The sequence below is a fragment of the Diabrotica virgifera genome, chromosome 5, assembly GCF_917563875.1.
Source record: "Diabrotica virgifera virgifera chromosome 5, PGI_DIABVI_V3a".
Lineage (NCBI taxonomy): Eukaryota > Metazoa > Arthropoda > Insecta > Coleoptera > Chrysomelidae > Diabrotica > Diabrotica virgifera.
The window spans coordinates 239,245,637-239,264,607 of NC_065447.1; the positions used below are offsets into that span (position 1 = coordinate 239,245,637).

Here is an 18,971-nt window from a genome sequence, read left to right on the forward strand (position 1 = left end):
TGTCCTGGACATTCAAACATTAATATAACTTTGATAGTACATTCCTGGAATGTTTTGTGTTGTTAGGGATGAACATATCTTCGAGCAAGCACTGTGAGAACTACAGGAAGACGTATTAGTCAACGGAGTTCTAAACAACATTATAAATGTCGACCACGCAGTAGTTTTCGCAGATGTTAGATGGTTTGCAAAGAATAATGTCGCGCATATCAGATATAAGTAGAGATCTAGACTTGCTCTCAATACGAAAATAATAAAGTATATGGTACTCAGTAAGCGCGAAATATTCAATACGCAACTTTTGGTTAAACAACCACTAATTGACAGGGTAAACAGCTACACGTAACTTGGTACCAACATAAAAAGCAATATCAGCGTTAGTAACGATGAAGTCACGATTTACCACTTATAGTCTAAGAGCTAGTGAACCCTCCGACTAACGGTCGTCCTGTAAGGCTAGAAATTTTTCTAGTGATAATTCATAGCACACGAAGACTAAAAACCATGACCTGGCAGGCCTCAGCGGTGCACGTGTATCTACCAGGTGGATCGAAAAGTGCAAATTTAGGCGGTAAAATAAACTTTCTCCTGTAAGGTTTAAATTTAAGTATGTGTTTGAGTAAGTCATTTAGAAGAAATGTGTACAATGACAGGCGATTCTGAAGAGCATAAGACCTTGCCAGGCGAGGGTAAAGATTAGGGGTTTTTCCTAAAATTATTCTTTTTGCATCAAACAAATTTTTTTTAGATTTTTTGAATCATTCCAAACAGAAAAGGTGGTTAGTGATTTTTCTCTTAAGATAAAAGTTTTTGTTATGTAAGCGATTGAAAATTTTGAAAATTGCGAAATTTTTAACTCTAAATCTCTCTAAAACTCTTTAACTCTAAATCGGACATTTATCTAAAAATTTCAAAGTTGCCAAGGTAGGTAGATATTCTTTAAACATTGATTGATGAAATCCCAAAGAGTTTTTTGCAATACAATATCGGAAACGCCTTTGTTTTTTAATTGCTAATCAAGCGGGCGCGACACTGTAGTATAAGTGAGGGCACTGAGTAATAAGTGAGGCATAAATTCATTATCTCGAGAATGTGCAAATTTCAAGAGAAATCCTGAGAGAGGTCGATTTTTATTTTTAAATTAGGACTTTTTGGCATATATATAATACTAGTGACGTCATCCATCTGAGCGTGATGACGTAATCGATGATTTTTTTAAATGAGAGTAGGAGTTGTGTGATAGCTCATTTGAAAGGTTATTTAATTCTCTATTCACTAATATAAGCATTAACATAATTATTTATACAGGGTGTACAAAAAATTTTTTTTTATTAAATTAACTTTGATTAAATTTGACAAATAGAAGAAAATTTTTTTTGTGCACCCTGTATAAATCATTATGTTAATGTTTATATTACTGAATAGAGAATTAAATAACCTTTCAAATGAGCTATCACACAATCCCTACTCTTATTTAAAAGAATCATCGATTACGTCATCACGCCCAGATGGATGACGTCACTAGTATTTTATATATGCCAAAAAGTCCTAATTCAAAAATAAAAATCGACCTGTCTGAGGATTTCTCTTGAAATTTGCCCATTCTCGAGATAATGAATTTATGCAAACTCAAACGTCCTCACTTATCCTACAGTGTCGCGCCCGCTTGATTAGCAATTAAAAAAACAAAGGGGTTTTCGATATTTTATTGCAAAAAACTCTTTGGGATTTCATCAATCAATGTTTAAAGAATATCTACGTACCTTGGCAACATTGAAATTTTTAGATAAATGTCCGATTTAGGGTTAAAAATAGCCAATTTCGCAATTTTCAAAATTTTCAATCGCTTATATAACAAAAACTATTAACTTAAGAGAAAAATCACTAAAGACCTTTTCTGTTTGGAATGATTCAAAAAACCTAAAAAAAATTTGTTTGATGCAAAAAGAATAATTGTAGGAAAAACCCCTAATCTTTCCCCTCGCCTGGCAAGGTCTTATGCTCTTCAGAATCGCCTGTCATTGTACACATTTCTTCTAAATAACTCACTCAAACACATACTTAAATTTAAACCTTACAGGAGAAAGTTTATTTTACCTCCTAAATTTGCACTTTTCGATTCACCTGGTAGATACACGTGCACCGCTGATGCCTGCCAGGTCATGGTTTTTAGCCTTGGTGTGCTATGAATTATCACTAGAAAAATTTCTAGCCTTACAGGACGACCGTTAGTCGGAGGGTTCACTAGCTCTTAGACTATTAGCACCAAAATCTTTATCATCATATGCTAGGTATTTTCTACATTAATATACGGAGTAGAAGCATGAACACTTTCTGAAGCTTCTTTAAGAAAACTCGAGGTCTTCGAGGTGTGGTGTTACAGACGGATTTTAAGAATTACATGGGTGGATCTTGTGACTAATGTTGAGGTCCTAAGTAGAATTGGCAAGGAATACGAGATTATTAATACAATCAAAGACCGCAAATAAGAATATTTTGGCTATGTTATGAGAGATGAACGGAGATATGGCTTCTTGCAACTCATTTTTCAGGGCAATCGATATTTGGAAAGAGAGGACCAGGGAGGAGAAGAATATGATGGCTTTAAAGCCTACGGTATCTAAAAAAGGACTATTGTGAATATAGTATTTTTACTACAAAAGCGATATTACGTAGGTCAAAATTTTTGACATAAGAGAACTGTCAAAACATTAGAATGTGACTTTTCATTATTGCCATGTTTATTATAAACATGGCAATAATGAACAGTCACATTCTTATATTTTGACAGTTCTCTTACGTCAAAATTTTTTACCTACGTAATATCGCTTTTGTAGTAAAAATACTATAGCTGTATAAGCAACGTTAGGATAGCCATGCTGATGATCACCATCCGGAACCGGAGAACCACCGTAAGAAGAAGAAGTAACCATCAAATACAATCTAAACATGCATTTCTTTTGATTTAAACATACATTAAATAACTTTTTTAACTTAATTAAGTCGTTGTTATTTTATTTAATTAACTTACTCTTAAAATAATATTACTTTGTACGCGCGAAACAAGTGGGACTTAATCAAATTCTCGAACGATACTTTAGTTCTTACTGTCTAGTCTAGAGGGAGCTCTTTACGCGTTTAAAAGTATGCAAATGGCGCTAATAGTTGATTTGCATAACATAGTTAGTGGTGTTTCAAAATTTACGGTTTCATTGAATTTTCTAACCAAGATCTTATTAAAAGGGGTGTTAAATGACCTGGAAAATTGAGAAATTATAGGTGGCTCTTTTAGGTGCTAACGATCCGGAATGAAATTAAACACGAAGAGTTTGAATACTTAAGAAGGAAAATTGTTTATGAAAATAAAGATTATTTAATAGATTGATTGACAATTGAGGCCCCTAGAACACAAGGGGTGTAAGCGCTAAGTTTTGAGAGAACTTTGTTTAAAGTTCTAGACAAATTTAAAAATCTAGGTTAGGTACATACATAGTTAGCATGTTTTCAATGACATGTCATTTTTGATAATGTTCTTGTTTAGTGTATGTAGAAAGTTTAAAGCCACCATGTTTTCTATGTGTTTGAGAGCACGTTTTTGTATTTAACCCAATTTCCTAAAAATTGTCACTTACACCCCTTGTGTTCTAGGGGCCTCAATTGAGGATGAAAATTTAGTATCATATTATAAAAAAAATGTTTACCAACAAGCCATTTTTTAGTTTTGCAAACAGATAATAATCACGACGAGCCAAATCTGGTCAATATAGCTAATAAGGCACTAATTCAAAATGCGATTGATGAATTTGGTTCATTGTACCTAATCGCATACTTGGGGATTGACATTATGGCCTTCGCGGAAAAGAACGTATTTGTATAAAAAAAAAGACCATTATTGAAGTTATACTTCTTTAGGCACGAGGGTGAATTTTTACATTCCCTGGCGCATGCGCACACCGACAGTATCGTATTAAATGGTATTAGTCGCTCAAACGTTATACGGGATCTGATTGGGTGTTAAAATCATCTGTCAATAATTGTTCAATATGGAGATTATAGATAAACAAAAATGTTGTGTAGGTATATTAGTTTTTATTGTTGTGATGGCAGAGAAAAAAGCAAGTTTGTAATTGTAGTGACTTTTTAAATAAATTGGAAAAGACTGCAAGACTTGTACACACTTCTAAATAGGTCAAAACAGCAAACAGGTGTATGTTTTCAAAAAACTTTTGATAGTGTGTAAAAAATATTTTATTATCACCTAAGTACTTTCGACACATAACGTGTCATCATCAGAGCTTCGTCCTCTTATAAAACCTTCATAGAAGAGCAATTGCTAAACGACACAATAAAAAACATGTATACTGGGCAAAAGCCACAGATATAGGGTATAATAACCCTTTAAAGTGAATAAAATCACATCTAAATTCTTTAATTAATTAATAAGACAACATGGCTGAATCAAACCATTTTGAGCCCACGTGAACAGCAGATCAGCTGAGGAAGACTAAAAAAGGACTAAAAAACATATTCTTCCTCAGCTGATCTGCTGTTCACGTGGGCTCAAAATGGTTTGACTCAGCCATGTTGTCTTATTAATTAATTAAAGAATTTAGATGTGATTTTATTCACTTTAAAGGGTTATTATACCCTATATCTGTGGCTTTTGCCCAGTATACATGTTTTTTATTGTGTCGTTTAGCAATTGCTCTTCTATGAAGGTTTTATAAGAGGACGAAGCTCTGATGATGACACGTTATGTGTCGAAAGTACTTAGCTGATAATAAAATATTTTTTACACACTATCAAAAGTTTTTTGAAAACATACACCTGTTTGCCGTTTTGACCAACTTTTTAAATAGTTTTTAAAAGCGACAGGTACGTAATAATTGTAAATGTTTCAGTATCCTAATAAAAAATTGCATAGGTACATACCTATTTGAAAAATTTAAAATGAACCTACCAAAATAGTATATGTAATGCTTTGATTTTACATAATTTGATTACCATCAAAATTTCTACCAATATTCACCTAATATATTGTTATTCCACAAAATATTCCTTTAATTCCACAAAATCAAACTAATTTGATTAAATTCATAAAAGTAATAAACAACTGTCAAAAAGTTTATGGTGTAAACGTTCAGTTGGTGTATATTCCCACATGACAGATACGCGAATTTGGCGCAGTGGGAAAGCGCTTTGATTTTCGATCAACAGGAAGTGGGTTCGATCCCCAATGCAGGTTACTATTTTTTTATAAATCATTTCTTTGTGGTATTTTTCAATGTGTTTGTGTGTGTTTTATTCTTTTATTTTTTTAATTTTTGGTATTGTTTTAATAACAATTTTTGGAAAGTAGTAAGTATTAAAATTAGTTTAATATTTAAATTAAATATAAATAAACTGTTTAAAGTATATTGATTTCGTTGAAATCATATAATAGAAGTATAACTTCTTACGTGCGTAAAAAGTACACGCATTCTTTTTTTTATTGTGTCACTGTTGTTGCAACAAATTGTTCAATATATCCATATCAACACAACACACCTAATATTTAAGATTTCAAGATACAATTTCATTTACAATATAACTATTATATGATATATCATTCTGAAGTTATTTTCTTGTAGCATTTAATGCAATTTACTAGTTTAATGAATTCAATAAACAAAATTTTGGTCGAGCCATAGTCTCTGCGTCATTTCCATTATTATCAAATATATTTATGGAAGATTCTGAAACAAACATTATTTCTAAACAAAATTTAAAACCAAGAGTATGGTGGAGATATGTAAATGATGTGATCTCAATATGGCCTCAAGGATCAGAATTCACTCATGGATATATTCACAATAACTAATGGAAAAGACATATAATATCACACTACCTTTCCTGGATGTTTTAATCTCGGAGAAGGATGATGGATATGAGGCTCAGGTGTATAGAAAACCCAAACACATCAATATATCTAAATTACAAATCAAATCACACCATTGATATTAAAAAGGGAATTATTAAATCCTTATACGATAGAGACAAAATTACTTGTTCTACGAATTTCTGAAGAAATTCGTTCTTGGAGAAAAACATTATTTGTTCAAATATGTTTTGTTAAAAAATTATTATCCTTTGTCGTTAATAAATAGGTAATTTTCAAGAATATACCGAATGGAACAGAACTATTTGGAACGGGACCCTATAACACTGACAAGAAATAATAATAAATAATAATAATTAAAAGATTTCAACAATATTCAAAACAACAAACACATACATATTAATTTTATCTAAAACTAAATCTAACAATGACCAAGAAAGAACAAAGAATTGTATTTATAAAATAGGTATCGTGTGAATGCGAACATTTTTATTTAGGTAAAACATCAAGACCATTAAACGTTAGAATAAGTGAACATCAATCTTATATCTAAAATAGAGAATGTGATAGATATCAAATATGTAGGTATTCTTGTTCTCATGATCATTTTTCAGTGCGTCATTAATTATGACGTCATATACTGTATTGGGTGTGTCGAGACTTATTTCATGTAATTATTGACGAATCTGACAGATGCCACAATCGTACTTAGCCATAGGTGAAAAGCTTGTGGAATTAAACTAATTAGTAATTTAGTAGATTTGATTTTTACACAATATGTTAACATGTAAGTAGGTATGTTTTATAAAGGGGAATAAAATTAAAAAGTAAACAATATTGTTAATTAAATTTATAAATATGGAAACATTAAAAAATGACACAAAACTATCCATAAACTGTGTTTTTATCTTCTTCTCTAGGTGCTGTCTCCGCTTCAAAAGTCGGTAATCATCAGAGCGATCTTTATTTCTGAAACCGCGGCTCTAAATAATTCATTGTTATTACATCCAAACCAGTTCCTAAGGTTCTTCAGCCATGAGTTACGTGTCTCCTTACTCTGGATCTTTTTCTTGCATAATGACCTGGAGTATTAGATATACATCTCTCAAGATATTCAGTTTTCTTCTTATTTGTTAGTTCTCGTTCCTTATGCGTAAGTCTCATTACCTCCACGTTGGCTATTCTATCTACTCATGAGATATTTAGCACTCTTCGGTACATCTCGAATGTCTCTAGTCTCCTCACGCCAATGACTAACTTTTAACGAACTAAATTCTAAACCAAAACACAAAATAATGCACAAAGACGTTGTGAAACACAAGTGAAGTCGAATTCGAAATTTCGAAATGACAGGTACACAAAATACTGACCTGAATAATAACCGTCACCTGACTCTTTGACACTTCTAAAAAATGGCCAAAATGGACGAAGTTTTCGTCAAATGTTCGTAATACGTATATTTGATTGGCTAGAAAAAACGCGCATTCTAAATATCAACGAATCAAACGTAGGTTAGGAATAGACATCTTATATATATAACCATTGTAATGCTGCATTATTTTTGTGTTTAATCACGGAGCTACCGCTTTTTCCGTCTCATCTAACTTAATGCATTAGAGAGAAATCGAAAAACTGTGACGCACTGAAAAATGATCATGAGAACAAGAATACACATATGTAAGAGCCACCATACTAGACACATACACGAACATTGAGCTATTACAGTCCTGGACCCTTCACTTGTTGCAATGTTTATTTTTATGTCAAGGGACGTTTAGAACGTCAGAAAATGTATAGGAATATTAATATTATCTGAATATTAACATAGAAAGTTGACAAAAATAATAGATCAGCTGTATTAAATACAGCTGATCTAATTTTGATGTGTACAATTGTCATTTTGTTAAAGTTGTAAAAGTTTTAAAATATTGTACTATTCTTGGTGTTTGAATAAAGTTATTTTAAATCAGAGTAATACTACTATTAACTAATGTATTTTTTGTATCGAATTTTGAATAGTTTCTTGACAGTAACATGACAGGGATGAAAGTTACATCTGAGAACGGACCGGATTAGCCCACAAGCATAGCAATAGGGAACTTGCATAAATTTTTAAATTCGAAAAAAATGTTATAAATCACAACAGAACATATTTAAAACATGTATCAGAGATAAAAAAGTTTTGTTTGTCTTTCGTTTGGCCCCTAAAGACGATTAAAAATTCAAATTAAAACAGGTGGTCCAAAATGCGTCGTGACGTCACTTGGTTTTACATTTACATTTTTCCAATAAAGTAAACAGAATTTTAAATTAGACGTTATAAACGTCAGTAGAAAATACATTTATGTGACGTTACAAGTGTTTTTGATCGTTAGACCTATTCATAGAAAATTTGTACTTTTACAAAATGGTTTTATTTTCAATAGTAAACCTTCGTTCCTTTCCTTCAAAAACAGTATAAAACTACAATTTTAACAAACTGGTATATATTATTACAATGATATACGATAAATGTCATTAGAATATAAATATTTTTGACTTATTCCACGACGATGAGCTTGCCAAATACCCAAGTAGGTGGAGGCCAATAAACTAAAGAAGGAGAAGAAGAATATACCTAAATATAAGGTTGTGTCTAGGTATACGCTAACGTGTACGCAAAGAAAAAAGTTAGTGTCAGTGATTTCTTATTTTTTATTTGTTTAGTGTTTGTTTTTAAATTAACTACGGAGTGTGGACAATTATTTAGTTCTTTTAATGAGTTTAAGAACATTTTAAAATAGTACGAAAAAGATAAGAGACTATAAATTAATATATATTTTTTTTAGTTATAAATGAAATAGTATTACCGTAAAAGATTAAAATAAAAGGAAGACCTAAAGCTTTCACAATAATAATTAACTTGTTCTGAAGCTATTATCCTTGTGGCATTTTTGTAATCAACTATTCTAAATGAGAACTAAGCCACAATTTAACTAAAAAATTGATTTTATTAACGTTTCGACTTCTAAACCGGATGTCGTTGTCAAAATACAAAATATTATTAAATTAAACAAAAATGTTGTTGCTTAGTAAAAAATTTTTTTTAATAATTTATTTAATCTGACTAATTTTTGTATTCTGACAATGACATCCGATTTGGACGTCTAAACGTTAATAAAATATTTTTTTTCGTTAAATTGTGGCTTATTCTGCATTTAGAATAGTTGATTATAATAATTCACTTACGTATAAAAATTATTTTAACAATACTTTGTACCTACATGTCATGTAAACCAAATACATATAATTATTTTGCTAACCTAAATATATACTTTTATATTATACATTGATTTATTACAATTAAGTTTGAAACATCTGAATAGTTCTGCTTCCCTTCCCTTAACAAATATGTTTCTATCAAACAAACACTAAACATATCAAAATAGCATGTACCAAAATATATAGTCACTGCGCAAGCTAAATAATAACGTCACTGGCTTGAAGTTTAATTCGCGTCTACCTAACTTTTTTATTTGCGTACACGTTATCGTGTACCTAGACACAGCGAAATATAACCATAATAAAAACTAATGCAAAACTATGTGACGTCACGGGCCGTTTGAACTACTTTATACCGCAGAAGACTTTAAATATGTATTTCTAAGTTATTACGAGTTTTTGTAGCGTGAAATTTTGGAAATCTCATTTTTAAACAAAACTGAACATTATTATCTAATAAAAAAAATGTGCAAGTTCCCTATTAGGTACCTAGCCATGTGTCTAGTACGGTGGCTCTTACTGTACATATAAGAAAATGAACATAGCTGCTCTAATTATGTTCGTTAAAATCAATTGCATCGCAAATTCCTCAGCAGAATCATCATTTATGTTTCAAAATAACATACATATAAAATCAGAGTTTACTGTTAATATGGAGAGTAAACCAAATGTAAAAGCAAATATTTACTAAGTCAGGAGAGTATGTATTATGAGGTTTTGTCCTGGTATTTTTCCTCATGATTTACTATGGGATCACTAACAGGAGAATTTTACTGTCATCATAGCATGTCTTTATAGATCACTTGCTATGATTTTTCTGACGAGTATTCTTAAGTTAAAGTTGATTTCATGTAATCGAATTATCTTCCAATAAAGTCTTCCCAGTAACACAGCTCAAAAATATTGACAATTTGTATTTTGAGAACGATTTCTGAAGTGGAAACGTCAAGTAAACTTATTTTAAAGTAAAAAATTGTGACTTATTCCTAACAAAAATTTCAGTATTTCAATAACTACGTCACAAGTGACAAGCTCATTTCTCCCAGACCTCTTTCCTTTAACTTAGAATCTTGTACTTTCTACTACAATAACTAAGTGCATTTTGTTTCTTTCAGATTGATCATTAGCAAGCCTGAGAGAAAATTGAAGAAAGGTACCGGCCTACACTTGGACATCGTCATCATCTGTCTTATCAATATCCTCTGCGGCTTCTTAGGCTTTCCCTGGATGTGCGTAGCAGCTGTCAGATCGATCGTCCATACTTCAGCTTTGACAGTCATGTCTAGAACGCATGCTCCTGGAGAAAAGCCACACTTGATAGAAGTAAAGGAGCAGAGAATGTCTGCGTTGTTTGTTGCACTGTTCATAGGTAAGTTATTTGTAGTCTACCAGAAAATAGCTATAATAGATAGCTAGTCTAATAGCCTAGCTCTCTTCAATCCTGACCCTCGGAGGGAGTATAGTGATCAAACGTAGTTTGAGATTCCCTTTTCTCATCCTTCAAGCGCTCGTCTCATAATATGCTTCCCATGGCCCATATATGTCAAATAATTGTTTGCCTGAAACCTCTTTTTCTTGATGGAATTCGTTTGAGAATGTGCCAAGCACTTAAACTATTCCAGTAGTGGGTAGTTTGTTCGTATAGTTCAATTATAAACGAAATAAGTGTTGAGGTATGCCTACTTCTTTTATTATCTGCCATAAGTATTGCCATTTGACATTTTCGAACGCTTTGTGATAATCTATAAAACAAATGTCTTTTTATTCTTCTTCTTCTTCCTTTGTATAGACATCACTCTGTCTGTTCCTTCAATGTGTCTCTAGTAAGTTGTCGTTCCATCGTTTTCGTGGTCTTCCCACTGATCGTCTTCCTATTGGGGAACCGTCTCTCGCCGTCCTTAATTTGTTGGCATTCGGCTTATGGGTTATTCCATTCTATTCTTTTGTTTCGTACCCAGTTATTAATGTTGTCCACCTTGCATCTCCGTCTTATATCTGTACTTCTAGCTTTATCCCATAGAGTCGTACCATCGATTTTTCAGAGGGTTTTCATCTCCGCTGTTTCGAGCAATCTTTTTGTCCTCTCTGTGTCGGGTCGTATGTCTGGCGTATGTTATTATTGGTCTAATGACTGTTTTGTAATTTCTGCCTTTCATTTCTTTTCCGATATTTTTATTTCTCCATATTGTGTCATTCAGGTACCCTGCGGCTCTGTTTGCTCTATTCACTTGATCTTCCACTTCTGTTTCGAGCCTTCCGTAGCTAGATGGTGTGATGCCTACATATTTAAACTCCATCTATTATCTGACCCTCCAGCTCCAATTTACATCTTATTGGATTTGCTGTTATAACCATGCATTTTGTCTTTTTTGGGGAAAATAACATGTTAAATTTTCTTGTGGTTATGTTAAATTGGTGCAGCCTACGTTGTTAATCATCTTCACTTTGAGAGATTAGTATTGGATCGTCTGCATAGCAGATTATTTTAAGTTGTTTTTCTCTCATTTGGCGTAGGTACTTGTTCAGTTCTTACTTTTTTTATTATTTCATCCATGATCATGTTGAACAATAAAGGACTCAAGGAATCTCCCTGTCTTATCCCATTGCCGTGCCGGCTTCAATTGGGTCAGTTAGTTCATCTTCTACTTTTACTTTTATTTTGTTTTTCTGGTAGATGTAAAACAAATGTATACTGGGATATTGACCTCTACCTTTGGTAAATCCACTTTGCTCTTGAATATTTCTCTTCGCGGGAAAGTTTTCAATCTCTGATTGATTGCATTATTTTACTGACATGTGAGATAAGGGAGAGGGTTTAATAGTTGTCGCATTTATGGAAGCTGCCAGTCGTCAGGCCATTGCTTGGAATGCCATATTTTGTTACAGAGCAAGTAAAGCAATTTTATTCTGGTTTTTTGGTTTATGCTATGGCCTAGAAGACCAAGTCCAAGTATGTCAGTTTTGAAAAGACATAACATAAAACGGAAAAATTGATAAATATTTTTGTTTCAGGCTTGTCTGTTTTTATGTCGTCTCTCTTGCAACTGGTACCAATGGCTGTGGTTTTGGGTATTTTTTTGTATATGGGCGTGGCTTCTATCGATGGTATTCAGTTCTTCGACAGGACGAAGCTGCTTTTCATGCCGGTGAAGCATCATCCGCAAGCTAGTTACGTCAGGAAGGTAAGTACTTTTTCGTTTTTATATCTGCTATTAACGATTTACTTGAGTCAACCAGGCTTCAGTATACAAAGCCTATATGAAGCCTTCAGTATCTCAAAACCAAGTTGGCAATAAAATAAATAATTTAAAACTTGTAATTGTGTTTGGATATTACTAGTAGTTACAACCCTTCGCGAGTCTTTGCCGCGTTTATTATTGCCTTCCATGTTTATCAGTTTTGGCCAGTATTTTCCATTGTGTCACTCCCATTTTCTCCAGATCTTCTGTGACTGCATATTTCCACATTTTTCTAGGCCGCTATATCACTCGAAGGATTTTACGTTCCCACACCAGCAATTTATTTACTTCTCTTTTCATTAGCGTCCATGTTTCGCTTCCATACACGACTGCTGGTCGTATTATGGTCGTATATATCTGGATTTTTGCACCTCGTGAGAGAAGTTTTTACTTCATTAGAGGTGTTTCTTTGCAAACAAAGATCTGTTTCCCGATAATATTCGCCTTTTAACTTCTAGATCTATGTTGTTGTCGTTGGTGATTGTTGCCCCTAAATATTTAAATTCTTTAACCACTTCGATAGTATTATGTTAATAAAAAAATAGAGTTATACATTTGATTCAGGCTTATAAAAAAGATTTCGGAATTATCTCCCTATAATAAGTGCAACAGGTATGATTAATGGCAAGGCAGCAACAGTTGTGCTGTTCTTTCGACACTCCATTGGTCGCCAATCAACGACTAGCATATATTTTTGGTGCTGCAGATGAATTTTCATCGAAATTATAGCATATGGACCTTGAAACCAATAAAAAATATTCTTATCAATATCAGATTTCAAATGTTACCTTCTCTGTCTTGTGTTGATATACTTGGATATTTGTTTGCCTATACCGAACATCAATAAATCCACTTCTCGTGATTGTGTGTATCACTTTGACTTCAGTAGTTGACTAAAGTAGATGACTTTAAAATGATGTTGCCAATTTTTAAGAGTTGCGTTCCTGGGAGGACTTTATTGGAAGATAGTTCATTAGATTACATGAAATCAACTTTAACTTAAGAATATCCGTCAGAAAAATTGTAGTACATATGTGATTTTTATAAATATTTATTTATTAAAATATTTATTAAAATATTAAAATATTTATTTTATAAATATTTTTTTGTAATACAAAAAAAATACAACAAAAAATACAAAAAAAAAATAAGAATTTACAAAAAAAAATGAACAACCAAAACAGAGTATTATTTAGATAATAATTGTAGATAATAATGTTAGTTTGTTATGTATTTAGAGTTAGAAATACAGAAAAAATTCCTCTGATTGGAAAAATCAAATTTGTTTGTTTTTAAAATAACAAAATGTCTGGCTAATTGGCTCGGCCAAGGCCATCAAATTCACAAAAAAAAAATATGTGATTTTTTTTCTTTAAAAACAACCACACGTAATGGTTACACTAAAATTCTCGTGTTAGCGATCTCACAGTAAATCACGAGGAAAAAACCATGAAAAAATCTTCATGATACTATGCCGACGTGGTAAGTATTTGGTCTTTCATTTGGTTTACTCCCACAATTAACACTAAACTATGATTTTATATGTACCTACAGTAAAACCTCCGTTAACCGAAACCCTTTTAACCGAAACATCGTTTAACCGAAACGGCTGACATTTTCAATAATTTCGTCAATAAAAAGTAAATTTTTATCGCAAAACAGAAACAATTCGATGTTAATTTGTCAACATCGTCAACACTGCTTTAACACAACTAAAGAAAGCAATTAAATATACAAAGCATTACGAAATCACCTCATAATATTTTTTTAATACCAACTTTGACCAAGAATACTTTGTAATTTGATACAACAAGAATACAAAAGACAATGTTATTTTTAACCGAAATCCTTGTTATCCGAAACGGCCCCCCCCCCAATTATTTCGGTTAACGAAGGTTTTACTGTATCTTATTTTAAAATATATGTAAATGATGTATCCTCGATATGTTATTGACGTACTAATCGTGGTATTTTCTTTCTATTGATTTCCTCTTTTAATTGGGGTAACCAGATCCTACTGTATTCTGCCAAGGAAGTTGCAAATCAATTGTTTTCATGTAGAGAAGCTTCTTTGATTTCTCTATTTCTATAATATGTTTCTTTCAGGACTCTACTTGAATTTTTCCACTGAACCCTATGTTTATTGTCCCATGCGTGTTTACATATTTGGGATCTATCAAATTATCTATTTTTAATATAAGATTGATGTTCACTTATTTTAACGTTTATTGGTCTTGATGTTTCACTTAAATAAAAATGTGCTCATTCACAAGGTATTTTATAAATGCAATTCTTTGTTCTTTCTTGTTCAGTGTCAGGTTTAGTTTTAGATAAATTAGATCTCAATGTGTCTGTTGATTTGAACCTTGTTGAAATGTTGAATTTATTTCCTATCATTTTAAGTTTTTCAGATAATCCTTTAATATATTGTATTGTTATTTTCCTCGTATTATTTCTCGTGAATGCTATACATAGGATCCCGTTCTAAGTTGTTCTGTTCCATTCGGTCCATTCATAAAAATTCCTTATTTAGAAACGACAAAGGATAATCATTTTTTAATAAAACAGATGTTATTATAACAAATGTTTTTCTTCTAAGAATGAATTATTTATCGAATAAGGATTTAATGATTCCTTTTTAACATTGAGGTTGTGATTTGATTTGTAATTTAGCACGCACTTTCGGTATGTGTTGGTTTTCACATAAAACCTTTCAGAGAAGCATCTGTCAGCGCCTGTACCATTAAAAATGCAAACATTTACCATAAATAGCGTCTTTATCGATGTTATTTTGAATTACAAAAGATCCTGAGTGGTACAATTACAGTGTGCTTACAAAAGAATGTTGATAACAGTTATCAGTAATAACAGATAAGAGTCCATTGACAATGATAAATTGGAAAGTCAGGGTCTATTTTAGTATCTATTTCATGGACACAATTGCAACAGACATGCTTACAAGTAAAGTAGGAATTATACTTTACACTTGCAATATTGAAATTAATCTAAAACTAAATTAATTAATTAAATAACCTCTCAAAATTTTTGATCCAACGTAAAATAATCTCTTAGTCCTGTCGTCAAAGACGAAAATGACACTGAGCCTCTAAAAATCATACGTACGCTCAGGGCCGGCGATAACGGGCCTGCAAGGGATGCACTGCAGGCGGGCGCCAAATTGAGCTTTTTTCTGCTGGTGCTATACAAAATACTAATTTAAAATAAACCGAAGGGCGCCTATGCTAGTTTTGCAGGCGGGCGCGTTATACCCTAGCGCCGGTACTGCGTACTCTGAATTTTGTATTCTGGAAGCCCAAAAAATTTTGACAGTTTGCCACTCCTTTCCTCGGGCTTCCCCCTCGTAGGGCAGAGGTCGGCAAAGTACGGCTCCGGAGCCGTATGTGGCTCTTTGGCTCCTTAGGTGCGGTTCTAGCACAAATATCCACGGAAAGTGCAATAATATTTTCATTTAAAAAAAACTTGGTAGGAAAAACATTACCTACCTATATCTTATTCTGATAAATTAGCTTTTATCAAACTTACAAACTTTAGCATTTGTCAAAAATCTTTCTAGATGCAACGATAACCAAGTTGAAATTTTCTCCTTTTGAAATTAGTAGTTATTAATAGCTTTAAGTATTAATAGGAGATATGGCGCTCTAAATTCGAGCTGTTGTTCTGAAGCTATTTCCTTGTGGCATTTTTATAACCAACTACATAATATACCCCAGGCTGTGGGTGAAAAATAGGTCGATTTCAGGATATAATTCAGGAATTTTTGAAACCTATCAGGTGTTGTAAAGGACGATACCAGGAATAACTTCTACTAAAATGTAACCAAAAATATTGTGCGCTTTTTTTAATTGCGATTTTCATTTGTTAAATTTGCAATTTTTAATGATTTTTAATTTTGCAGCTTAGGATATTGATTTTAGAGAAAAACTTTTTAATAGAAAGTTGTAGTAAATTAAAAAACCTACAATTTGAGGTATGGTAGGTTTAATTTAGTTAATTGGTTATTGCAAAACAGCCTGCAAAAGGTCCAAAATGGCCGTTTTTTACAATTGCATTATTTATTGTACAAATATTTTTTATTATTTTTTAGCTTTAAAATAAAGATCTTTCAATTCCAAACATAAAAAAAATTGTAAAGCCAGATTAACGAATTTGTTGCTTAGATATTATAAATTGTTTATCCCAAGAGGTCAAATGTCGAAGGCTATAACTTTTTGAAAAAAAATCGTAGAGAGTTGGTGAGACATCCAATCTCCTTCTAAAGAGTTATATTTTCATATTCTGATGTAAATAAATGCGTAAAACGTTTTTAAACCTCTAATTTTTGGGTTTGAAAATAAGGGGTCAATTTCGTTATAAACATTTAGAGCTGAAGCGGTCCTGTACATCCTATGAGTTTTCAACTTACAGATTATTGTTGCTGAAGATGAAACGAATATTTATAAAAAAATAAAAAATTTCTACGACCAACTGAAGCCGAGATAATTTTTGGGTTTGGAAATAAGGGGGCAAATTTCATAAAAACATTTAGAGCTGAAGCGGCCCTGTACATCCTATGAATTTCTAACTTACAGATTATTGTTGCTGAAGACAAAACCAAGATTTATAAAAAAAATAAAAATTTTCTACAACCAACTGAAGCCGAAATAATTGTTTTTTTTTTTTTCTTAAATCGTGGTGCCTTTATTTATAACAATTAAGAAATTACTTTACATTCATTGACTAAAGAAAGACTTATATTATCTTAAAATAAAAATTATTATAAAATATAATTACATATAATTATTAAAAATTATTTTTAAAGTCGGTGCTTTGCGAGCGGCCGAATTTTGCAAATCGCCCGGCTCGCTTGAAATCCGCGCGCTCGGAAAATTTTAACGTAACTTGTATTAAATTTTGACAGAAAACAATTTAATAATATTACCATTATAATATACAGTCTATTTACCACTGTATTTGTTTTTCTTGATAAACTTTTATATTGAAATTTAATTTCTGGAGAAATAATATTACAAAAATGATACATATATATGAAATATATAAATATATTTTTAATTTTTTCATTGTTATATAATTATAATAATAATAATGTTACTTCTTACTATAATATACAATATAAAACTTTTTCTTCTTGTAGTGACTATTCGTTTTGGATTTCACATATAAAAGTTTATCAAGAAAAACAAATACAGTGGTAAATAGACTGTATATTATAATGGTATTATTATTATTATTATCAAATGGTTTTCTATCAAAATTTAATACAAGCTACGTAAAAATTTTCCGAGCGCGCGGATTTGAAGCGAGCCGGGCAATTTGCAAAATTCGACCGCTTGCAAAAGCACCGATTTTAAAAATAATTTTTAATAATTAAATTTAATTATATTTTATGATAATTTTTATTTTAACATAATATAAGTCTTTCTTTAGTCAATGACGGTAAAATAATTTCTTAATTGTTATAAATAAAGGCACTACGATTTAAAAAAAAACAATTATCTCGGCTTCAGTTGGCTGCAGAAAATTTTTATTTTTTTTATAAATCTTCGTTTTGTCTTCAGCAACAACAATCTGTAAGTTAGAAACTCATAGGATGTACAGGGCCGCTTCAGCTCTAAATGTTTATAACGAAATTTGCCCCCTTATTTTCAAACCCAAAAATTATCTCGGCTTCACTTGTTCGTAGAAATTTTTTATTTTTTTATAAATCTTCGTTTCATCTTCAGCAACAATAATCTGTAAGTTAAAAACTCATAGGATGTACAGGGCCGCTTCAGCTCTAAATGTTAATAACGAAATTTGCCCCCTTACTTTCAAACCCAAAAATTAGAGGTTTAAAAATGTTTTACGCATTTATTTACATCAGAATATGAAAATATAACTCTTTAGAAGCAGATTGGATGTTTCACCAACTCTCTATGATTTTTTTTCAAAAAGTTATAGCCTTCGACATTTGACCTCTTGGGATAAACAATTTATAATATATGAGCAACAAATTCGTTATTCTGGCTTTACAATTTTTTTTATGTTTGGAATTGAAAGATCTTCATTTTAAAGCTTTAAAAAATAAAAAAATTATTTGTACAATAAATAATGCAATTGTAAAAAACGACCATTTTGGACCTTTCGCAGGCTGTTTTGCAATAGCCAATTAACGAAATTAAACTTACTATACCTCAAATTGTAGGTTTTTTAATTTACTACAACTTTCTATTAAAAAGTTTTTCTTTAAAATCAATATCCTAAGCTGCAAAATTAAAAATCATTAAAAATTGCAAATTTAACAGATGAAAATCGCAATAAAAAAAACCGCACAATATTTTTGGTTACATTTTAGTAGAAGTTATTCCTGGCATCGTCCTTTACAACACCTAATAGGTTTCAAAAATTCCTGAATTATATCACGTTTTTTCACCCATAGCCTGGGGTAATATGTTCAATGGGAAATTAGCCACAATTTTACCAAAAAAAATGCCCAAGTCGGGTGTCGTTGTCAAAATACAAAATAATACTAAATTAAACAAAAATGTTGTTGATTAGTAAAAAATTCTTCTAATAATTGATTTAATCTGACTCAT

At 31.6% G+C, this 18,971-nt stretch overlaps 1 protein-coding gene across 4 annotated transcripts in view; it reads left to right on the forward strand.

Annotated features, from left to right (window-relative positions):
* The window catches only part of LOC114343583 (anion exchange protein 2), a 732,215-nt gene that overhangs the window by 577,067 nt on the left and 136,177 nt on the right, over positions 1-18,971 (forward strand). For all 4 annotated transcript variants that reach the window (XM_050650923.1, XM_050650925.1, XM_050650926.1 and 1 more), the window contains 2 exons: positions 10,255-10,508; positions 12,152-12,321. In XM_050650923.1, the coding sequence (XP_050506880.1) occupies positions 10,255-10,508; positions 12,152-12,321 (424 nt within the window). The remainder of the gene's footprint in view (positions 1-10,254; positions 10,509-12,151; positions 12,322-18,971) is intronic.